This window comes from Prionailurus bengalensis, chromosome B3 (genome assembly GCF_016509475.1).
Source record: "Prionailurus bengalensis isolate Pbe53 chromosome B3, Fcat_Pben_1.1_paternal_pri, whole genome shotgun sequence".
Taxonomy (NCBI): Eukaryota; Metazoa; Chordata; class Mammalia; order Carnivora; family Felidae; genus Prionailurus; species Prionailurus bengalensis.
In genome coordinates, this window is record NC_057355.1 from 66,259,817 (window position 1) to 66,284,839 (window position 25,023).

Below are 25,023 nucleotides of genomic sequence, written 5' to 3' on the forward strand. Positions count from 1 at the left end.
GCGGGGGAGGGGGGCAAGGAGCCGGGAGGAAAGAGGGTCCTTCTAGAGCTCAGAGGTCCCTATCTTCGAGTGATTGCCATCACACTCCATCTTTGCGCCCCGACCTACTGTATCCAAAAAAGATTGGTTCGCGGGAAAAGCAGGCTCACCATAACCTCGGGGTTGGACGCGGGCTCTTGAGACCTAAGCAGGCTTTGCTTGGATTCAAAAGTATGATTTTAATTTTCTTAATGAAGGCGCGCTCTAGAGCTCAGCTGGTAATGACTGTGCTGAGTTTAATAGACTTCTGTCGAACAGAAAAAGACGGATAACTATCGGTTATAAGTAATCTGCTCTAATGCAATTATTTTCCCAGGTTCGAATGTCATTGTGCAGAGAGGGCCGGAGTGAATTAGGGCCCCGGGGACCGCGGACACCAGGCAAGGAGACCGCCTGAAATACGAGCTGAACCTGTTTTGTGAGATGCTCTCCTGTCTGGGGGTCGGGGGTCGAAGCTTTCAAAGCCCTCGGTGTGCACGTGCGAAAACGTCTCTGTCTCTCTCTTCCTCTACCCTTCTCCCTTCCTCCCCTCTGTCCATCTCTCCTTGTTTTCTCTCTAGTTCCTTCTTCCCTTTTGTCATCTCTGCCAGAGTTCGTGTGACTTTCCCTTTCCCCTCCTCTATTTTGCCTGTCTTGGTGGATTTCACGCAGACCCTCAAGTATTTCTCCACAACATACTGACACAGAAGGAGGCTCTTGGGCTGTGTCAACCCGTTCGCTTTTTGAAATCACTAGAAATGGGATGTTTAGGACAATGATGATACCATGTACACATGCCTAGTAATCTGTCAGGAGCATTATTTCCATCCCAATACAGGGCCAATCCAAGTCGCTGTCCCAAAGTAGCCCCATTTTAGCTCTAACACAAAGGGTTATTCATAGTAAATTTCATTTGGAATTACCCAAACTTTTCTTAGCTCTCCATTCACCTTGCCTGGTAGACACATTCTCAAGATGTGACTTCAAAAAATAACAATACAATTCATAATTTCCATTCTTATAGAGAATAAGTCAAATCAGTGGAAGGAAAGCCCTGTGATCAAGGATTTGAAGGCAGGTAGGCCTGCAGGCCAGAGGGCTGGGCAGCCCAGCCAGGCACCCTGGAGCCCAGCTCTCCTGTCTGAACCTTTGCCACCCGCCACTCCAGCCCCACTTTCCCCACAAGCCTCTCTCTCTACATCCTGAGGAACAGGGCTTGGGGCTGACGCATAAAAAGACTTAGATGAACCCTGAAGGATACGTGGCTGTTCCAGACCCATGAGGCCAGGCGACAATAGTTGGGGGCTGCGGTGTTTGAGTTACACAGAGCCACTTGGTCTACAGATCCCTAGCCTCGTACATTCTGTCTCTGCCCTCCCCACCTCCTTCTACAAACATGCCAGGTGACCTAGGCACACGTGTACAGAAATAGCCACAAAGCTCCGCAATTACTATCTTTTCTCTGACCCAATCCTACCCTATTTCTGTTGGCTTCTGCCACCAGGCCTTGACAAAGAGGAAAGAAGATCAGATCAAAACAAAAACTTATTTGTGGGGCGCCAGGGTGGCTCAGTCAGCTAAGCGTCCCACTTAGACTCAGGTCATGATCTCACGGTTTGTGAGTTTGAACCTGCTTCGGGATCTGTGCTTTGCTGGGAGCCTGCCTCAGATTCTGTGTCTACCCCCACCCCCCGCACCCCCCCCCCGCACCCCGCACCCCCCTCGTCTCTGCCCCTCCCCAGCTTGCTCTCTCTCAAAAAACCAAACAAAAAAACATAGTTTAAAAATACCAAAAACTTATTTGCAAAACCCCTCAGGTCTCCCTGGCTGAGGACCAGCACAGCTGGTGCCCCAGGGAGAACTCCGTGTGGAATGAGGCCCATGCAGCCCTGGGTGAGGGTTGGATGAGGGGGGTAGCTTTTCACCTTCCTCATCCCCCATGATCTTTGCCTTCCCCAGCTGCTGGGAAGAGAATTAGGATGGGATTTAGTCCTCAGGTCCTACACTGGTGGGTGAGAAAGTCTGTGATCCAAGAGCCCTGCCTGAATTTAAGCGCTCAGCCTCCAGTGCCTGTAAAGATAGAGAAGGTGGCTGGGCAGCCATCAGGCCCAGCCTGCTCCAGCACGAGCCCACTGCAGCAGCCTCTGCTCGGAGGGGGTCCGCAGGGCCTCAGTGTGACATGGGGCGGCACCAAGAATGAAAGGAAGGTCTGCCTCTGGGTCTGTGAGCAGGTTTGGAATGGGAGAAGGGGCGACTGTCAGAGCCCGGCCACCAAATTCCTCTGTCATCCCTAGATCTGTCATCCTTCTGTGGCTCCCCTGCAGGAAAACTGCTGTGTTGTATGGTTTTGGTGACCTAGTAGGAGAGCAACAGCAGAGACCCAGAGAGCCCCACAAGCCCTAGGTGGGTTGAATCCTGCTTTTGAAAAGTCGGTGAGAGGAAAGACATTCTATTACCCAACAGTGCATTTTTCCAAGCACCCTCTCTGCTAAGCTTGGTGGAGAGTGAGGAAAAGCCAATTACCCCCATTCTCTCCAGGGAGGAACTTGGACAGAACGAGAATCTCTTCCCCCAGAGCAGCAGAGAACTCCTTGCAAAGGTGTCTCGGAGTCCCAGCCTGAGCCACTTATATTGTGTGGGCTCCCATCTCAGTCTCAGCCCCGCAGCCATTGACTGCATTAAGTCTGGGAACAGAATGTAAGGAGGCCCAGTCAGACTTAGGCTTGCTTCTCCCACAATTACTCCCCTGTTTTAAATGTCAATAGAGGAAAACTTTTTTTTTTTTTTTTACAGTAAATCAAAGGTGTAATTATATTCACATAGAATTAGGTGTAAAAATTAAGGTACAAATTGTGCTTACACATTTTTAAAGGATTGCCCTGAACATCACATGCTTTTAGAGAACATGACACTTACAAGCTTTGAGGATAAAGAACACTATGAGCACCTGAAATCCCCCCCGTATGCCACCTTTGCACCATAATGTAGAAGCAAGGGGGTGCCTCAAGAATATCTCAAGTGGGGCCACCTGCGTGGCTCAGTCGGTCGCGATTCAACTTCTGCTCAGGTTATGATCTCCGGGTTTGTGAGTTCCAGCCTCACATCGGGCTCTCTGCTGTCAGCACCAAGCCAGCCCACTTCAGATCCTCTGCTCCCTCTCTCTCTGCCCCTCCCCTGCTCATACTCTCTCTCAAAAATAAATAAACCTTCAAAATAAAAAATTATCTCAAGTGGTAAGAACTCCTAAAACAAAATAACCAATACACAAAAAATAACACAGTTTTGCATCCTTAAAGTTTCCGTAAAAGACAATTTGAGGCAAATACCTAACTACAAAGCTTTTTCTGGGTACATATTTATCCCGTCTCTTCATTTTATTTAACCTAATTTTTTTAAAGTGTTTTTATTTATTTTTGAGACAGAGACAAAGCATGAGCAGGGGAGGGGCAGAGAGAGAGGGAGACACAGAATCTGAAGCAGGCTCCAGGCTCCTAGTTGTCAGCACAGAGCCCGATGCGGGGCTTGAACTCATGGACTGTGAGATCATGACCTGAGCCGAAGTCGGAGGCTTAACCAACTGAGCCACCCAGGCACCCCCCATCTGTTCATTTTAATACAGATTAAGTAATCTGCTCAGAAGGGGTGATACACCCACAACAAAGTGAGGGCAGTCGTTTATACTCGAAGCTTATCCATCGGCCCTAGGACTTTAGAATGTTCAAGTGAAGTGTAAATAGAATAAGGTCACAGGTGATTGACAAGTTCAAGTTACTTAGCTCAATTATCAAAATTTTATTTCTAAATTATGTTCAGTTTGATTATCTGCTCTGCTATAAATGACCTTAGAAAATCCAATGGGAGCAGACAATTTACACCATGTCCTATGTACCATGATTTATTTGTAAAGTCATTTTGTCACGTATGCCTCCTTTAATGCTTCTGTGGAGAGCAAGTCTTTACAATTAGATTTAGAAATGCAGCTACCATTCTAATTCGAAGGCAGTCACTTTAAAGACAATAATCACTAAATTTTGACAACTTTCTTTAAAATTGTTTTACTGTTTATTTTTGAGCACGAGAGAGAGACAGAGAAACATGGACAGACAATGAGTGAGGGAGGGGCAGAGAGAGAGGGAGACCAGAATCCAAAACAGGCTCCAGGCTCCTTCCATGCTGTTGGCACAGAGCCCCACGCGGGGATCAAACTCACAAACCACGAGATCATGACCTGAGCTGAAGTGAGCCACCGACTGAGCCACCCAGGAGCCCCTCTGACAACTTTCTAAACTATCTCTGAATTTCTAACCTGCAGACAGAACCTGCAGACTGTTGAGAATCTAATTCTCTGGATGTTGGCATGCTATACACAATGTCTGTCTATCCAAACACTAGATAAGAGTGCAATTTGTAAATATATCCCCTACAACTCACTTTCAACATAGTATCTCAAAGTTTTCCTATGCATTATTTAATAGATAACCAAGCTCTTCAGATCAAGGCTCATGCCGCCACATCTGGAAATGGTTCCTTTGCTCTTATCTCCCTCCCCCTCCCCAGTCCACCACCAGGGAGAGAAATAGCTGAAACCTCTCCTTCGACCATTATATGATAGCATCAGCTTTTAATCAGTGAGAGGCACTCCTATTTAAATGTACAGGATGACTCTTTATTTCATTTATCTTTTCTTTTGGAGGAAAGTGAAACAAGAGCACCACCCTTATTAATTATAAGATTGATGGGGTGAAAAAAGCCAAATGAATTTGGCTTGCAAATTATTAGCCGAGGTATGAATATTTATGACTGTGCCAGGAACTGCAGTCATGAACCCTGGTATCAAGTCTGGGAGACAGACCAATGCATTCAGTGAGGGCTCAGTCTCCCCAAATCTGACATGACATAAATGGAAACTTTTAAATTAGACCCAGGGTGGGCTCCCATCAATTCAATTTCTTTTTCTTTTCTGTCTTTCTGTCTTTCTGTCTTTCTGTCTTTCTTTCTTTCTCTCTTTTTTTTTTTTTTGATGTGATCTTGCTAAACATGAACTTACCTCTAGTGGCCTCACTCATAAACTTTAAAAATCCTGTAAGGTGACAGCAGGTGCTTACAACTTCTGTGAAGGAAATCTACATTTGTGCTTTTCTCACTTGAGATTCATTTATGTTCTACATCAAGTTGATCTGTAAAATATTTGTGACATTATGGGTTTCAAATTTCAAGTTATTTTAATTCAGTGCAAAGATACTGCAAACCTAAAATATCCTGGGTATAAAGAGAATTTAAACAGACATAATCTAAGTTAGATACAAACAGAATTGAGAGGGGAAAGAACACAGCAATGGAAGAGAGATGAGCCAAGTTTTCTCTTTGTTTTCCTCTTTCTGCACCAGACTTATTCATGCTTTAGTCTCAAAGTGGGGGGAATTGAAATGAGAGGTGGAGGAATTAAGGGAGAGGGTGAAGATAAAGATTTAACAATTCAGTAAAAAATGGAGTGCCTGGGTGGTTCAGTTGGTTAAGCATCCAACTCTTGATTTCGGCACAGCTCATGATCTCCCAGTTCCTGAGTTTGGGCCCCACGTCAGGCTCAGCACTGGCAACCAGGAGCCTGCTTAGGATTCTTTCTCTCCATCTCCCTCTGTCCCTCCCCTGCTTTCCCAAAATAAGTAAAATAAAACATTAAATAAAAATTCAGTAAAAGACAAACTCGTCTTTCCTTCTCTTGATTAGACATTCAAGAGTTTGGTAGTGTTTTGGAAAAGATGCTACAGATCTGAGACTTAATGGCTCAACTACCCTCCCACCACTGGTTTCTTTTCTGTCAAAGAATCCTTGAGTGGGGGCTGACCCAATCCTGTGAAGATAGCTCATTCTGACATCAGAGCCAGCTTGGCACATACATTTTGAAAAGGAAGACAAGTTGTTTTCAAAACAGAAGTGCTAAGCATGCTAAAAATCATCAACAATTTTTTAAATGTTCCTCCAATTTTCTGAAAATCTCCCAACTACATATACATTCACATGTACCCATCTATCTGTATGTACACGTGCACATATACACATATGTATTCACGTGTATTTACAACTCTAAGTGGATGTTTGTGCTAATTTGACTCTTTATGTATATCTTGTATCAATTTGTCTGTTCTCTGTAAGGGTGTAAATTTTTTTTTTTTAAAAAGTGATATCCCTGACAATAATTTACTTCAATTCCCAGACTTTGAAATTCATCTATCTCCTATCAATCACACTCAGTAGATACAGGAAAACACATTCAACATTTGTGTATCAATAGTGGCACACACACAAATCTGTTTTGTTCCATTTAAATGCTCTTCAACATGTCATTTCCTATTTTTCTGGAACACATTATGGGTTACTCATCCTGCTTCAGCTGATTGTTAAATCCTTAACGTAATGAAGATTCAGAGTAAGTTATTTACTTGTCTTAGATCTCAGAGCTGAAAGGTGGGCTTTGGGGAGAAGTTTGGTCAACCCCTTTTGCCCTTCTGACAGAGAACTGGAAGTCTCAAGATGGCAACTAACCAGTCCAACTCAGAGAACGAGTTAGCTGCAGCTCCCGACAAGATCCCAAAGCTCTTCACTGGAGGCTAATTTTTCTTAGGACATGGTGCTTTTCCATCTTCTGTCCTTTATATTAGAGCAGTATTTATAATGCTACATGCAGACTTCCCTACTAATATTTTTCTTCCCAGCGCACTCACAATGAAATTCTTATTAAATAATAATAAGATATTGACTGGTCTGTTTGCCAGTATGAAGATTTGTTGTTGATCTGTGATGTCTGTATTGATTAGGGAAGAATGAGATCTATCGTCTACCTGAAGGATAAATAGATCTCAGTACTGGCACAAAAACAAACTTTGGATTAATAGGAATCCCAACCTTCTCTATTTATTAGTTATACGTCATCCCACTCACTCAAGCTAGAAACAGATATAAATAGGAGTAACTGAGAGCAATACCTCGAAATCTCCAAAAATGTTCACTAGGGATATTTAAACTGATATGAGAGTTCTTTGACTTGAGCCCTCGTAGCTTGCTTCTAGGTAATCTGCCCGCCTGGCTCTTTCTCTTCACCCCAAATTGAATCCTACACCTGCTCCATATTTTTTACATTAAGGGAAATCCTATTCATGCCTGAGATGATCTTATATTTATGATGGCCTCTTCTGTCAAATTGTTATTTCTGTAGCTTGCTGTCAAAAATGTCACTCAAAGTTTCCTTTCCACCTCTCTTTACCCTCTGTCATAGTAACTTAGAAGGTCTAATCCAAGTAGAATTTACTTCACCTATAAAATACAGCGAGGAGAACTTATTTTTCACTTCCTGTCTGCTGCTCTCTTCACCCAACCCCCCAGATTTATCTTCATTCTGTTTAAGGAATGTGTCCATTGTGTCTCCTTGTGGTAAAATTGTTCATCCAAGCAGTTTCTCTTAAGGTTCAAAAACCTAGCTTTCGTGAGGAAAGTTCGTGGGTAAATAGGTTAGGCATATTTTCTGAATCTATACTAGTAGGTTAGTACTTAAGCAAGAAGGAACACAACACTGAGGCAAAAATGTCCCCCCAGTTACAAAGTTCTGGAGCATAAGTAGCAGATATTTGATTTTTGAAAGCATCAAAAATAAAACATTGAACCTGTTAGCATTTAGAACTCCTTTCCTTATCAGTGTGGCCTCCTTTTCGCTAGTTTCATTTCATTACTTTTGCATGAATATGATAAATTGTCATTAAATCTAACCATTTTTATTTAATGTTCATAAAAACTGGTAGGTTTTCAAACAGATGTGGCCTGCTATGGTTCAGTGAATTTAGTGGACTCCTCATATAAATGGAATAATAACCATACGGAAGATGAATTTTATACCCTTGTTTACCTCTTCCAGAACTCACCCTTATTATAATTACAAATAGTGTTTATTATGTATTATGCAATATACGTAACATTGTCCAGACGCTGCACAAACCTTAACTTGATCACTGCCATCTACAGTTTATAATCCGAGATAGCACGGACACCAAAACACACGGAGAAATGTGGACAAATAGAAGATATTACACAGTTATGTATTTTTTCTATAAAGAAGAAAATGTAATGGAGCCTAGCTTATGAACGAACAAATATTTATCTTCTCTTCACTTAAATATTTTTCTTTCCGACCCAAAGAAGTGATTGGGAAAGAGAGAATGGTTCGTTTCATGTCTTTTCTATCAATTAAGGATGACTCTGTGGCATAACTCTTCACCTTTTAACTTTTTTTTTTTTTTTTCCAAAAGAGATCAGTAAAGAGAATACACTGTCAGTTTGAGCCGCTTAAGTGGGGAGGATATACAAGTTTAATTAAAGGCGGGAGACCCCAGTGGTTTCAAACATACCTCTTTTTTTTTTTTTTTTTTTTTTAACATTTATTCATTTCTGAAAGGCAGAGAAAGGGCGCGAATGGGGGAGGGGCAGAGAGAGCTGTCAGCACAGAGCCCGACGCCGGGCTTGAACTCACAGACCGAGAGATCACGACCTGAGCCGAAGTCGGCCGCCCAACTGACTGAGCCACCAGGCGCCCCCTCAAACATACCTTTATAATCATACTGCCTGGGTCTAAGCCCTGGCCCAGCCACCAGTTAACTATGTGACCTTAAGACAATAGCTAACGTTTTCAATCTCTTCACAGGGCTAAATTTAACAGGATGATCACGTGAATTTATGCATGAAAAAATTCATTCTAGTACTCGGTTCATGGGGAGGATTCAACAAATATCAGTTGCCACATTATTATTGGTGTTCTCAATGAACTAGTCACCCTCCTATACTCCCTCCCAGCCTAGATAGGACCGTGTATGAACAATCCATACAATTTAGAAATCTTTTGCTTTTATTAATCATGCAGAAACTCAATAGTAGTGTAGATTCTGAATTTGTTCTAGATCTCTTAAGGTCATTTCAGTTATATGTTTGGACCTGTCTATGTATCTTTTAAGAACTAGAATGTGTTATGCTAAGCAAAATGTCAGAGAAAGACAAATACCATATGATTTCACTCATATGTGGAATTTAAGGAAACAAACACAAGGGAAGGGAAAGAAAAAAGATAAAAACAGAGGAGGAGGCAAACCGTAAGAGACTGTTAAATACAGAGAACCAACTGAGGGTTGCCGGAGGGGAAATGGGTGGGGGGATGGGCTCACTTAGGTGATGGGCATGAAGGAGAGCACTTGTTGGGATGAACACTGGGTGTTATATGTAAGTGATGAATCACTAATTCTACTCCTGAAACCATTATTACACTCTATGCTAACTAACTTGGATTTAAATTAAAATAAAAATAATTTGAAAGTTAGTAAATAAAAAATTTAAAATAAAAAGAAAAATTCTACCTTTAAAAAAGATGTCTTCTTCAGTATATTTCAATATTCTTTTCAAATCCCACCTTTTAGTGGTTTTTAGTATTCTAGCTTTAAAAAAGACCTACATGGCATACATTTTGCATGCACATCATTGAGTAGTTTCTTGGGTTGTTTGGTTATCAGACAACGGGAAGACCACTAGTCTGGGAACCAGAAAAATATAGATGCTAAATATGTTTCTGCAACTGGTTAATATGTGATTGGGCCTCAGTTCCCCCACCCCGCCAGTAAAATATGCTGGAGTAGAAAATATCCAGAGTTCATTCTGGCTGTAACAATCAAAGATTGCATGGTTCACATAGAAAACTTTGCCTAACAGAACTTTTTTCTTTCTTCCAAGTGTGTGTTGAGACTGTTAGATATCTCGCCCTGTGCTAGGCCCTAGGACTCAGAGAAATATGTAGAGTTCTGTCTTTAAGAAATTTACAGTCTAGGGGCACCTGGGTGGCTCAGTCAGTTGAGCATCCAAATTCAGCTCAGGTCATGATCTCACAGTTCATGGGTTTGAGTCCCGCATTGGGCTCTATGCTGACAGCTTGGAACCTGGAGCCTGCTTCGAATTCCATGTCTCCCTCTCTCTCTGCCCCTCCCCTGCTTTCACTCTACCTCACTTTCTCTCAAAAACAAACAACCATTAAAAATTTAAAAAAAAATTTACCGTCTATTGGAGGGACAAACATTACATTACAGTGTGATGCGTGTTAAGTTAGAAATACGTATAGGGAATTTTAAGACCAGATAGAAGCAGCATCTAACCAATGGGAAGATTTGTAGAGGAGTTGGCACTGGAATTGAGTCTTGGAGAAGAAATTAGAGGAAAGGAAGAGGTGAGAAAGGCATATCAAGAGGGAATCGTATGTGCAAAGAAATAAAAGAGTGAAACAATAGGTCAGAGAACTAGTAGTTCACAGGGCCTTAGCGCAGAGGGTATGGGTAACTAGGAAGACACAAGGCTTTTCTTCCCTCTTCTGATCTCTGCAGCCAATCTCACATCCTCCTTTGGCTTCAGTTATGCCTCCTCCATTTGCTGATGACTCACTATTTCTATCTTCAGCCCAGAGTTGCTCTTGAACTTTAGACCTATATATCCAACTATCCATGGACATCTCCACATGTCTGGAGGCACCTCAAACTCCTAATTTTCACATCCAAGGATACACCCCTTCTCCTGTGTTCATTATTTTAGTAAAAGGGATCATTGTCCACTCAGTTGCTTGTGCTAGAAATTTAGGTTTACCCGTATTGCTTTTTTTTTTTTTATTACTTCTATCCCCCAATCCAGTAAATTTCACGGTCTCATAATTTTAACTCCTAAATGCATCTTTAATCCATATGCTTCTCTGTATCTCCATTGCCACCATTTTAGTCCAAGCTGCCATTATTTGGACTTGATGGTCAGGGGATCTGGAGTCAAGTCTTATCCCGCCATATTCCTATTTAAAATTCTTCAATGGAAACATATCATTCTTAGGATAAAGTCCACATTTCTTACCATGTTCTAAACATTTGAGTGATTTCATGCCTATCCTTCTTGTCTCCAGCCCCACCTGGAATCCCCTCATTCTCTTTGATCCAATCACACTGCTCTTTTTTATGGTGCCCGGACAGTCTAGCCTCCTGCCCATCCTTGGGCTCTTGCATTTTGTTTTCTCAGTTTAGAAGGTTCTTCTCTCCACCACCCCCCACCTCTAAATGGGCTAACTGCTACTCATTCTTCAGTTCTCAGTTTGAGTGCCATTTTCACAAATGTTTTTTGTTTTGTGTTTACCATTTCCCCCTCCAGATTAGACCAGATCCTCTATTCTCGTAATAACATTTAAATTTTCTTTGTAGCATATCACATTTACACTTAATAATTAATCCTGTAGCTCTTTGTTTAATGTCTGCTTCTCCTGGACTCTGCATTCCATAAGGACAAGGTCAGATATGTTTGGTTCACTATAGTATCTTCAATGTCTAATGAATTTTTTTTTCGAAGGAAAAACAAGATAAAAGGGAGGGTAGAGTTAAATAAGATAAGGCCTGTCCAATGAATTTAACGGTAAGAGGTCATGGGTGACCTTGGAGAAGGGAGTTTCAGTGAAATGATACAGGCAGATGGTAAACTAACGTGGTTTAAGGAACAAAAGGGAAGTGAGAAAGTGGAGGCAGTGGGTGTAAACTAATATGAAGAATCCTACTCATAGGAAAAATAAAAACAATATGGTAATAAAGGGAAGATGTAGGATCAAAGGATATTTTACTTTTAAAGATAAGAGAGAATGGAGCTTATTTGTATGGCTGAAGGGAAAGCAATAAAAGATGTACAGAATAATTGAGAGATTACATCTGTAGAAAAAAGTAGACATAATTTCATAAAGCAAAGTTGTAGTACAGGCTGGGGTCCAGAGCGTAAGATAGGTTTTGTACAAGTTAAAAGTCACCTCTTCACTAAGACTTGCAAAAAGAAAGGAAGTAAAGGCAAGTGTACGTGTGGATTAAATAGAGGTATTGGTTCTGCTCGATAGCCTGGATTTTCCTCCAGTTGTAGGAGGCTGTCAGAGAAAGAGGGTGGTGGGGAAAGAAGATAAAGAGAGAGAGTAAAGCTTAGAATCACAGTTGAGGGGAGTGGGGAAGAAGCTGATCAGCATCAGGTGAAGAGCTTGCTGAAACTTGCCAACATCCACATGATTGTGTGCTTTTTCTCTAGATGCGCCTCCGGGGTTTCAGTGGAGGAATGAGGTAAGTGGATTCTTCAAACTCTGAGAGTTTGTAGGGAAAGAACAGGTAGGAAGTTGAGGCTAGAGCCTGGGGAGTATTTGAATTACTGAACCATTGGGTCTAAAATAAAGAAGGAAAGGACATAAGGTGCTGACTGGGAGTAAAGTCAGTGATACAAGGGTGGGATGTTTTCTTGGAAAAAACAACAGAGAGGTTCTGAGACTTAGGGGAATGTGGGCGAATGGACTGAGAACGTCACTACAGTGGGATTTCAGATGTAGAGGTGGAGGTTACTGAGGGATAAGAACATCCAAATCGGCAATAGGGGTAGATACCCTATGAGGCATCCTCAGGCCTGCCCCAAAGGTTATGACAGCATCCTCACTTCTTCTCTTCTCACTTCATGCTAGGAATCCATTTTATGCTCCTTGGGCCCAATCACTGAAAAAAAAAAAATGGCAAAGGAGAAAATAGTGATAGTGTTTATTTGTTAACTTGTCAATTTAATTCCATTCACTTTAACAATATTTAGCATGTGGATACCAGGTGCCAAGGCATTGTTGTGTGGCGGAAGAGATTCAGATTTCATCTGAGGTACAGCATTCTGTTAACTTTGTGGAGAGTAGACCGTGGTGGGGCGGGGCAGAACTTGGGGGTCAGGGGTATGGGGATTGACAAGACTAGAAGCAGCAACATTTGTGGTTTCACCGCTTTATGGCTCTATGACTTTGGGCCATTTATTTCGCCTCTCTGTGACTTCCTTCCTCCCCCCATATAATGGAAACAACAATAGTACCCATTTTGTAGGTTTGGGAAATTATCTATTTATAATGATGCCTTACAGATTCCACAGCAGGAACAGGGCTAATTTGGGCACCAAAACAAATAAAGTAATGGATCAAAATCTAAGGAATAAAGTAAGAATTCCTGAGTCTATAATGTTAAATAGATAAATGAGAGAAAGCCCTTTTCTACAGTATGTCAACTGATCAAGACAGGAGGAGTGATGAAATTTTTCAAAACATCATTTTGCAACTATCACAGAAAAAATGGATTCAGTCAAGAATCATCAACACTAAATTTAATTGAGGAAAGTTGATGAAGAACAGGATATTTATATTATATTGTAGTGTCTCACTGTAAATTACTTCGTTATTACAAAAGGAAAAGTATTAGCTATACAGTGGAGAAAACAGGCAACACCTTAGCTAAGTGATCAAAGCTAACATGACCAAACAAGGTGATTTGTCTCCAACATGAAACCGTGAAAAGGACACAACGTCATTCCTTGGTATTCTAGCTCCAACAGCACAATCTGAAAGTTGTCATCTGACACATCAAACAAACACATATCGAGGGACATTCCAGAAATAAGTTAACTGGTCTGCATTATTCAAAGGAAAGTCTACCTAACTGTTCCACATCCAGGATACCTATGATTCGTGATCCTAGACTAGACTCTGTACTGGGGGGTGGAGGTGGGGAATGTTATAAAGGTCACTGTTGGGACAGTAAATGAAATTGGAATGCAGACTTTAGATAAAAGGATTGTGTCGACATTAAATTTTCTCAATTTTGTGACTATACTAAAGTTATATAAGAAAATACACACCGAATGGGTAAAGTATCATGATGTATGCAACCAACTCTTGACTGTTTAGGAGAAACTATGCAGAAGAAGAGAGAGAATGCCAAGGCACATGTTGCAAAATTATATAAAAATTGGTGAATATCAGGAAAGGATGTCCAAGGTATCTGCATTTTTCCTGCAACTTTTCCAGAAGTTCGAAATTAGTTAAAAATAAAATGTTTTTGAAAGGAGTGTGGGAAAAAAAAAAAAGCCTGACCCCAACGAAAGCTCCCCAAGGTAACTATCACCACCACCACCATCATCACCACCACCAGTTGGGAAATTCTTGCAGTGTTTCAAGTAAGAGGTGATAGAGGACTTCATCTCAATCAACAGGCTTCGGAAGTAGGGATGGAGTAGACAGGAAATACTCAAGCTAGCTGCATCAGGAATTCTGGCAATAATATGGGGAATGCTCCATAATAAGGAACACTTTGAGTGCCACAGGCCACTCAAAATAGGATACATCACAGCCATGGGCAATTTTTACTATGCAGAATGAACTTTCTGTGGTATAGTCCTCAGGTGTACCAAGCATTCCACCCAACTAACTGTCGTTGGCCTCTGAGCTCTAATGACTCTATGCCTCTACAGAGAAAAGGCTAGTTCAGTTTCATACAGACAAAACTCTCCTTTTACCAGTCTTTCCTTTTCTTGGGAAGAAATGAGAGGAAGGAGGAGGTCGACAGAAGAACAATGAGAATTGGAAGGAAGTTCCCGGAAAGGAAGTTCTAAATGACATCTCCCTTTTCTATTTCCACAATCTTTTCCTGGCTGCCAATCACTTAGCCCCAGTTGTCTGTGCCTAACCTTACCCCTACCACTAGAAGAAGGTGGGGTAGCTCACCTCCTCTTTCAGGTTTACTTTTTTGTTAATGTTTATTTTTACTTTATTTTGTTTTAATGTTTCTTATTCTTATTTATTTCTGAGAGAGAGAGAGAGAGGGAGACAGGGGATCCAAATCGGGGTCCCCACTGACTAGGTGACATCATGACCTGTGCTGAAGTCAGAAGCTTTAACCGGCTGAGCCACCCATGCGTCCCTCTCTCAGGTTTACTTTTAAAAGTCCTGTGGTTCAAGAGCAACACAGTGACTCATCTGTGGCCAGAGAGCTGTAGCCAGCGGAGCACACATGCATGAGACTGGTGGAGGGTTGTTCAAATGGATTATGCCATCTCAGAGTATTGGTTAGTTGATAAAAGCTTGTTTGAGCAAACTGAGTTTTATTGGAGATACTACTACTTAAAGCCTGCCCTGTTTCTTGTTGACTGGCAGAATAAAGCCCAAGATGACTTTCTACCACCTTGAATTATTCCACTTCCCCAACCCTTCTACACACTGATACTCAAATTCCACTGGACAGCTCATCAGACCACCAAATATGCCATTCTCCCTCTCCGTGGCTTTGCTCATTCTATGGTCTAAATCAGAAACGCCTAGGTCCACCACTGGGCCAAGTATGAGAATCAGTTCAAATGCCACCTACTTCTTCTGGACGTTCTCCATGATACTGCTAAGCAGAAGGGAAATACATGAATTCTCCCTTGGGTTTATACCAAGTATTTTCCCCAAATCTACACAAATATAGTGTCATTCAAATTTGACTTGAATATTACAACTTCTTTAAATTCCCTTTCCGTCATTTTTTTTCTATGCTTAGGTCTTAAACAGACTTTAGGAACTAGAAATGGAAATACGACAGGAGTGAGAAAGTTCTTAGATGCTTGTTAGAGAGGGAGATGAAAGAAACTGGAGATTAAAGATACTTCAGTTATCCATGAGGCCTGGTGTAAGATTGTATAAGGAAAAAAAAAAAAAAGGAATCTAATACTGATGCATGCTGGTCATTTTACTTTTGGAAACTTAGGCTCCTTTGTACAACATTAATTTTTATGTCCTATTAAGTAGAGATAATACGGCTTTGTCTATAAAAAACTTTATCACCGGGTTATTTACCTTTTCTCTTCTTTCAGAAACTGTTGTCTTTCCAACTCCATCTTTAGACACAAACGGTCAGCTGAGTGACATCATTAATAGAAGTATCTATTTTAGAAGCTCTACTTCTGGAAGTGGAATTAAAAAGGAGGTGTAACCCAGAGTTTAAGATACCCACTGATAATGAGGGTATTTGAGTGATGGTAATTGGCGAGGAGAAAACCTTAAAGATCTATCTAGAGACCAACCCTCACACTCCAGGCATGTTGCCAGATAAAGACTAAAAACAGCATGTGAGATGGCAAGAAAAATATGCTCCTTGGTTTCTTCATTGCCATAAAAGCCATTGGGAAGAACTGAAAGAGATCTGCCATTCCTGAATGGGAACACTGGACTTCTTGTTCTGTGACTGAACACTTTTGCCACCGAGACATGGAGACAAGGAATATCATCTTCGATAAGGTGTAGCCCTCCAGTCTATGGCCACAGTCAGCACAGAAAGTAAGGTTGCAGAATGGCCATCCCTTTCAATTCAATGCCGCTCTTGGAACCAGATCAGTCATTCGACAACATTGTTTCTTTCTTTTAGACTAAGACAGGAAACCTCTTTAACCTTGAGGATGACAGTTTCATCAGCCATATGTGCCTGATTTTTGTACACCCACACACGATTTGGTCGTACACAATAAACTCGCAGAATATAGCCATAGCTTCTTGCTTCGAGAAAAGTCTATCAATTTCGTGATTAAAGCCCATTTAACGTTGGTGTCTTTGTGGGCGGAATTTTCAAGATGGCACGAGCCAATCCACACTGTCAAACTGTGTCATCCCACACCTGAGACAAGGAGTACATCACACTGGGTCAGTCAGTGAACAGATCAGCTAAAATGGTTGCAGGACTGAACAAAATTTGACGAATCTGGCACAACTGAAACATTGAAGGAGATTGAAAGTAAGCAGATGGTACTTATCTAGGAGACAGGAGTGTTTCCTTTTCTGTAAAATGGGCATATTAATACTTTGCCCAGATGGTTTGTAGTAAAGGTTAGAAATAATGCGTATCAAGTATCCAGCATGTAGCAGGTACTTAGTAAATGGTTGCTATCATTTATTATTATTATTATTATCGTTATTTTAAAATTTCCAGTTACTTTGAAAACATTAAGCCATTAGTTACTGGTCAATGAAGATTTGTTTTTAAAGCTCTAATGCTGTTAGATTACTCCAAGTTAGATTCATCCAAGTTGTTAAGCAGCTTGCATAGAAAGCCAGTCATGTGTTTTAGTTTATTATTTATCTGCCTTTACTCTTAATACCTAACCTTTTAGTTTCATCTGTTTAGTGAGTTTTTTTTTTAATAACTGGCTGATCAGGGCGCCTGGGTGGCGCAGTCGGTTAAGCGTCCGACTTCAGCCAGGTCACGATCTCGCGGTCCGTGAGTTCGAGCCCCGCGTCAGGCTCTGAGCTGATGGCTCGGAGCCTGGAGCCTGTTTCCGATTCTGTGTCTCCCTCTCTCTCTCTCTGCCCCTCCCCCCCGTTCATGCTCTGTCTCTCTCTGTCCCAAAAATAAATAAACGTTGAAAAAAAATTTAATAATTGGCTGATCTAACTGGTATTCTGCTAATAGTAAAAACTAAGAAAGAGAATAATAATGATTGTTTGAGGAAGGAGTAGGCTGTTGCTGCTAGCTCAACATTTTATAAAATGGATGGCAAATAAAATAAAGGCAGTGTTCTCACACGGCAGAATCCCCTATACATTAAGAATACCGGCAGTGTAAAGATTGTGAGCAAAAAGGCAATAAATATGTCAAAAGAAACTTTAGAAATGATTTTTTTTTGCAAGCTAAGAAATTGCCAAATAACTTGGAGACCATCTATGTACTAATGCATTTGTCTTTCTGACCTTCTGATCTTGATTAGTTTTTCAATGCCATTGGCATCTTTGAGGCTACAATTTGGTGGAGATTCAGGATTGCAGTTGTGCTGTCAAAGGGTCATTCTTTCTGGTAATAGGGTAGCTAGTGGTTCCTGGGAGAGAGGAGAAAACAATCAGGTCTTGAAAGCTGAATCACACCGAAGTCAAGAGGAGGTCCTTGGCAGAAGTCCAGCTCTTTTTTCTCAAAGCCTTTGTCATCACTGCAATGAAGAAGACAAGGGTCGGGTTTGCACCTACAGCCATAAAGTGGTGACCCAATTAGCAAAGAAACACAGCCACTGAAACTGCAGACTGGGATGGATTTGGGAACTGTTTTTGAGAGCACTTTGTTTTTTCATTTGCCACGCTGTTGAGTTACATGTTAAAGGATGTAGGTCCCCTTAAAAAGAAGCACACTGCTTATTTTGAAGCAAATTCTTATCAAATGACTATGCTTCAAAACATTTCTTAATTTCAATGTGAAGTGAAGTCATTTGAGTTTGAAGCATATGCCTTTGCTAAATTGTTGCCAAAAAAAAAAAAAGATAGAAAAAAAAAAGGCAACTTTTTGCATTCGCTGCTTGTGAAACTGTTGATTCAACATGTGATGGAAAGTTTAAGTCCTGACAGTAAAGCTGATTTCCTGTGGCCTGAAGTGACCTTCAGTCATTATGATTCATGAGTTTTCACTTCATAAAGCCAAAGGTAAACTTGACTAATTGTTACATTTAGTCCAAATGGTGACGAGCCCCTTGAGTTGTATCTGTAAATTTAAACCTAAAGAAAAACGTCAATAACTTCACAGCAAGTCATTTAAAAGTAGGGGATGCATGTTCATGTGTATCACATGATGTTAGATGAAGTATATGCAAGATATTATTTGAGGAGAACCCATCTCTATCCACATGCAATTCTCAAGCTCATGTATTATCCATGCACTAAATTTTCGTCGACATATACTACCTAAACCAGGCTTTGGGGTTTATGGGACAGTTTACTCCTTGATTTTTCCCATCTTGGAGGTAAAGTTTGGATTCTTAACGTCTTATTTTTTTTCTTAATGGCTAATATGTTGACATGGAAAGAAACAGCAGGAAAGGAGGGTAAAGACGTCTTTCCATTCCCAACCCCCAGTGCCATTTTCTCCCTCTAATGTTATTGTTAGCATTTTTAATATATCATTATGAATGTATTCTTTGCATATTTGAGTGTCTATTTCTATATCTCCACCCCTCTTTTTCTAATTAGCATATTTGGGTCCTAATAGGAAACAGAGGGCACACTCCAATTTGGAAAACTAGACCACAGTTTCCCCAAATATACGGGTTACAATATAGCAGAGTCACAAGGAGTTAGCTCAGTAATGCAGGATGGAAGCAGTGGAACTGTTCTACCCCTTAAGCTCAAAGAAAGGAGGAAAGCAAGTCGGTACTTGAACTTAGAAGGAAGCGCCCATGTAGGGGAGGAGCAGTGATGCAGCTAGTCTAAGACAGGAAAGGAATGAACACTCAGATCTTGTTCTCCTTTCCTCTCATCTCATGCCGAGGTTCCCCACTGGCCAAATACAACCAGCAGCCAGAGGACCTGGGAGCCCAGTGATACAATCAATACAGGTTCGTTTCCAAGGGCAACGGATGGACCAGAGAAGAGCGGAGAGTAGACCACGATGGGCAAGTGGAAGAAATCTGCCATTCAACTCTTGTGCTTCTTGCTTTTTACAGCTAACAATTTACGTTGGAGATCATTCCATGTATGAGTACATATAGATCTCCCCTATCCTTTTGAAGGAGGTAATCACTGCATGGATGAAATGTAATTTATATAATTGGTCTTCTATTGCTAAACATTTAGATTGATTTCCTGTCTTTTGTGAACACAAACACTGCAACAAATATGCTTGTACATATGTCTTCATGTACATGTGTGCTCTGTTGTATAAATTCCTAAAATGGAATTACTTCCTAATTTAGGGTATCAAAGTAGATTTTGGGTGTTTATTTCTCCAAATAGCAAAACCAAAATAAAATTATTGACATATTTGGGCATAAAGTTGTCAAAAATTTGTTTTGAGTCTTTATTGCCCCCAAATCTAAATTCCTTATTGCCTAATCATCCAAATTCTTAATTTGTAGAATTATAGAATCATGTAGACGTTAAGAACATTTACCCAGAGGCTGGTGAGCCTGTGTTGGAAATCTGGCTGTGATGCACGACCTTGGGCAAGTTTTATAGCCTCTGATTGATCTACTAGACGACACTTACATGCCTTCTAGAAAATTAGGTAAAATCTACTCTTAGATCTTCACATGCAATCATTCAGTGACTGCCCTCTGGACCTTTTTCAAGCTCCAACATAGCTTTCTTACAAAGATGTGAGACCACACTGCAAAAACGTGTTCCTGGTTCAGATGAATGGTGATATGGCTTAGAGAGGTGAAAAGGTTTTACTTCTTCCTGACCATACTTAATATTGTATGCATCTCATTTGCTATGGTCTCTAATCAATAACTGATACATTGCATGTGAGAACTCAAAGTTGACTAAGGTACTTGACAATGGAGATTCCACTGACTGTAAAAGGCAGTGAGGGGGGTGGATGTTGGGAAAAGAAGGAATAGTGGAGGCTGGTATTAGTGTCCTCATTTACTCTGAACCTCTCAAATTATATTAGGTTGACTAAGGAGCTAGAAAATGGTTAGTAACAACAGAGATGAAATCAACCCTCCACAGGATTGTTATTGAGTTTCCAGATGGACTCCTCAGTTGAAACAATAATTCTGTTGTAGAGCCAACATTTTAACAAGAATATCAGAAATATAAAGAAGAAAATAATATGCCTTCACTGTAACAAGTGACCTGTTTTTATTTTTGGTATTGTTTTTCCCATCCCTGTCCATAGACACATTATCATTTACAATAGATAAAATCCTATTGAAAGTAACACTTTAAACATGATTTGGATTTCTCGTAACAAGTTTATTTCCTAATTAAAATCAGCTTGGCTTTTCAAGATTAAAAAGAAATAGTTTTTTTTTTTTTTTTTTCCCTGAGAAGGGTATAAGTCGATTGATTTCTAGGATTACTGGATTTCTAGTCGCTAGCTACCAAATTAATTATTTTGTATTCCTGTATATACATAACAATGTACAGTTATCTCTGATTTCATTGTATTAGTCCAGATACAGTCTCTGCCTCCAGCCTCAGTCATGAAGGTTACTGGCCGAGGAGGTAGAGGACAGGTCAACCTGGAACAAAGAGGCCCCTTATAAGCTTGGAGTCTCAAACTGACCTCCTCAACAATGAAAGTTCAAGTGTTGCCCACAGTGAGAAAATCATTTTCTAAATGACTTTATCTCCCTATTTAACATATTCCAACCCAGCTTGGAAGGTTCTCGTTAGAGCGTATGCCACAGTGCCTAGCCCTAGCCCGTGGCAGGGTAGAAGATGTGACTTTTGTCCTAAGGGACTAGGTAGGTAAAAAGAATGAGCAAGAGCCTGAGAACATCACCTATCAGGATAATTGTTCTCTCCTCTCCTTACCCATTGCCCACCCCAGTTATAACCAGAAGAAAAACTGAAATAAGAGGAATGTTGGGGTCAATAGTCTGGGAGCCTACGGAGTTAAGATGTTAAGATCCATAACATTTCTTCTGTCTTATTTCCCTGGCAAGATAAATTTTACTTAGGACAGTTCTTTTGGGGGTTCGGTGAGGTAAGTAATCAACAAACCAGAACCCTAACTGGCTAGTGCTAGACAAATGCCCTGTTCTTTTGTTCATATTAAGAGTTTATCTCTCTCACTGGTTTTAAAGTTAAAAGAGCTTAATTAGCAGTTACTGGAGGGGAGTAATTTACTGTGACAAATATATAAATTCTCTAGTGCTGCTTTCTTTAAAAACAGAATCATTTTCTTTCTTTAAAAGATGCTGTGAGATCATTTCTTATGATGCCATACAGATGTTTTCAAGCTTTTGTTTTCATTTTTATCATATCATTTCTAGTCTTTCCCTCAACCTTCGCTGATAGTTATTCTTGAAAATTTTCATGGCTCTTTTGGCCCTTTGCTCTTTGGATTTTGGGCTTGAGGGAAAATCGACATTTTCATTATATTGAGGCTGCCCTTCTATGACCATGGAATAGCTCTTCATCCATTTAGGTCTTCCTGTATGTCCTCAGCCATATCTTGTAATTTTCTCCATACGAGTTTGCATATTTGAGTAATTTATTTATAGTTTACTTTTATATTGCTAGAAAATTTATGTTTCTAATTTTTTTAAAGTTTTATTTTTTGAGAGAGACAGAGGCAGTGCAAGTGGGGGAGGGGTAGAGAGAAAGGAAAAGAAGAGAGAGAATCTCAAACAGGCTCTGTGCTGCCAGTGCAAAGCCTGATGCGGAGCTCCAACTCCCGAAGCCTTGAGATCATGACCCGAGCTGAAACCGAGAGTTGGACGCTTAACTGACTGAGCCACGCAGGTGCCCCTCTAATTTTTAACATCAACATGGTTGGGGTATAATTTTTACAATAAAAATGGACCCAATCTTAAGTGTATAGTTTGAGGAGTTTGGGCAAATGTATACACCCATATAATTACCGCTCTAAGCAAGATATAGACCAACTCCTTCAGGCTCATTTATGATCAAAACTAACACCAAATCACAGCCAGAGGCAAACACTAGTCTTCTTGTCACTTTAGATTTGTCTTGTCTATTCTAGATTTTCCTAAAAATGCAATCATATTGTATGCATTCTGTTTCTGGCTTCTTTGCTTAGCAAAATACTTTTAAATTCACCCATGTTATTGGGTGTATGGATAGCCAGTTCCTTTTTATTGCTGAGTACTATTCATTGTATAGATATACCATTATTTGTCGATCCATTTAATTGGTGATGGAAATTTGAGTGTTTCCATTTTGGGGCTATTAAGAATAAAGTTGCTATAAACACTTGTGTACAAGACTTTTTGTGGACATCTGGCCCTAATTTTAAGTTCAGAGCAGGATCATATAAACAATCATTAATGTGAAACAGACCTGAGTTCTGTTAATCATAACATCATAATGTGCCTTGGTGTAATTTTTTATTGTTTATTTTGCCTTGGGTCTATTGAGCTTTTTTGGATCTCTTGAGTTCTCTCTCCATTTTTCAACAAAATTGGAAAATTTTCAGCCAAGTGTTTCTTCTCCCTCTCCACTTTCCCCTCTTCAAGATCTCCAATTACCCATATGTTAGACCTCTAAATTGCCCCACAGGTCATGGAGGCTCTGTTTAATTTTTTTCACCATCTTTTCTTCTGTGCTTTAATTTGGATAATTTATATCCCATTTTTCGAGCTTACTGATGTTTTCTTTCAGAGTATGTAATCTGCTGGTAAGCTCATCCAGTCAATTTTCCCCTTCAGTTATTTCATTTTTCAGCTCTATGTTTTTTCTTCCTTATTTCTTTAACAGGACAAAGTCAAATATGGTTTCCGTATGTATGGGGCATCCACACAGGCATGAAATTCCAAAGACAATCAGGCAACATGAGGCTAACATAATATTCTTTTTTTTTTTTTTTAATTTTTTTTTCAACGTTTATTTATTTTTGGGACAGAGAGAGACAGAGCATGAACGGGGGAGGGGCAGAGAGAGAGGGAGACACAGAATCGGAAACAGGCTCCAGGCTGTGAGCCATCAGCCCAGAGCCTGACGCGGGGCTCGAACTCACGGACCGCGAGATTGTGACCTGGCTGAAGTCGGACGCTTAACCGACTGCGCCACCCAGGCGCCCCGTGGCTAACATAATATTCTGAGCTAAGGAGAGGGGTAGGGGTGTGAACAGACAAAGGGGAAGAAGACCCTTAGCAGGAAGGTGAGAGGAGATATTTGGGAAGTACAGGTGTCCCGGTTATGCAGATAGTTTCTTAGGTAAAGAGGAATCTCTGCTTAATAGCACTTTCCTGGGTGCTATAGGCTCTCCTTTCCCATGCAGACTTAGGCAGTTGAGGAGGAGGAAAAGAACTTTTCCTCAATCTCCTGGGTTTTGATCACTTTTAACTCAAAATAATTTTCATGCCAAAGTGGCCCATTGTGGGGTTCCCTTGGCCCTTACATTTACCTCCTCTAAAACTTCCTTGTAGTTTCTCACATTAAAAGTTGAGTTTGTAGATTGTTCTGTCTTGTTGAACCCATCCCTTAGCCCTGCCAGGAGGAAAACTTCTACTTAATTTTTTTAAAAATATATTTTATCTTCATATTATGTTCATGTTTTCCTTTAAATTCTTGAATATATGTACAATAGCTGTTTTTTAAAATATTTTTAATGTTTATTTACTTTTCAAACAGATGGAGACAGAATGTGAGTGGGTTAGGGGCAGAGAAAGAAAGACACACAGAATCTGAAGCAGGCTCCAGGCTCTGAACTGTCAGCGCAGAGCCTGACGTGGGGCTTGAACTCACAACCTGTGAGATCATGACCTGAGCCGAAGTCAGAGGCTCAACCGACTGAGCCACCCAGGCGCCCCAATGTACAATAGCTGTTTTTAAGTCCTTTAGCTAATTCTATCATCTCTGTTATTTTTGGATTGCACCGAATTCATGTTCTCTGTTTGGTGACAATCTTCTGCTTTTTGTCATGTCTAGTATTTTTGGTTTATTTGCGTGCCAGATATTGTTTTTCTTTAAAGAATAGTGTACAAACACACACACATTTCCCCCCCAAATCATTTGTACAACAGCGTGATCCTCTTGAGCCTTGTTTTTAAGCTTTGTAAGGGTAGCTCTCGAGTATTTATACTCTAAGGCTAATTCAACCTTACTGATAAGGAACAAGCCTTCTGGGGTCTCTAATGAATGCTCTGGGTGTTCAAAGAGGTCTCTCCCTTCTGACTGTTTAGAATTCATTGGTCTCTCAGCCCTTTGTGAGTTCTGAGAATTTTTCAGCTTATAGCTTCTTGGTATTGTTGGGTGATTCTTTACCCAACCTTGTGAATTCTTATCCTATGACTATAAACAGATCGGTATTTAGCCACAGACCCAGGAGGACTTCTATGCAGGTATCTGGAACTTCATTCTGTTAGTATAGTGAAATACATTAACAGATTTTCAAACGTTAAATCATGCTTGCATTTTGGGGATAAGCTCCAGTAGTTCAGAGTATCTTTTCTCTCCTGCATTTGGTATGCTACAGTTTTCTTTAGGACTTTTCCACCTGTGTTCATCAGTGACACAGACTTATAAATTTCCCTTATCATACTCTTATCTACTTTTGTCACTTAAGTGATATTAGACTTTTAAGTTGAAGTACTTTTTCTCTTTTTCTATTTTGTGTAGGAAAGGGATTATATGTTTTTTGGTAAAACTATCTGATTTTGTTTTCATCTTTAAGTAAAATTCAAATAGCTAGTTCAATTTCTTTAACT

The 25,023-nt window shown here is 40.5% G+C and overlaps 1 protein-coding gene across 1 annotated transcript in view; it reads right to left on the reverse strand.

Moving 5' to 3' along the window:
* Positions 1-10,657: 10,657 nt before the first annotated feature.
* Positions 10,658-25,023, reverse strand: part of CDIN1 (CDAN1 interacting nuclease 1) — a 274,464-nt gene continuing 260,098 nt past the window's right edge. Inside the window, exon 11 of the mRNA XM_043555710.1 lies at positions 10,658-12,581. Within this exon, the coding sequence (XP_043411645.1) occupies positions 12,560-12,581 (22 nt within the window). The 3' untranslated portion in view covers positions 10,658-12,559. The remainder of the gene's footprint in view (positions 12,582-25,023) is intronic.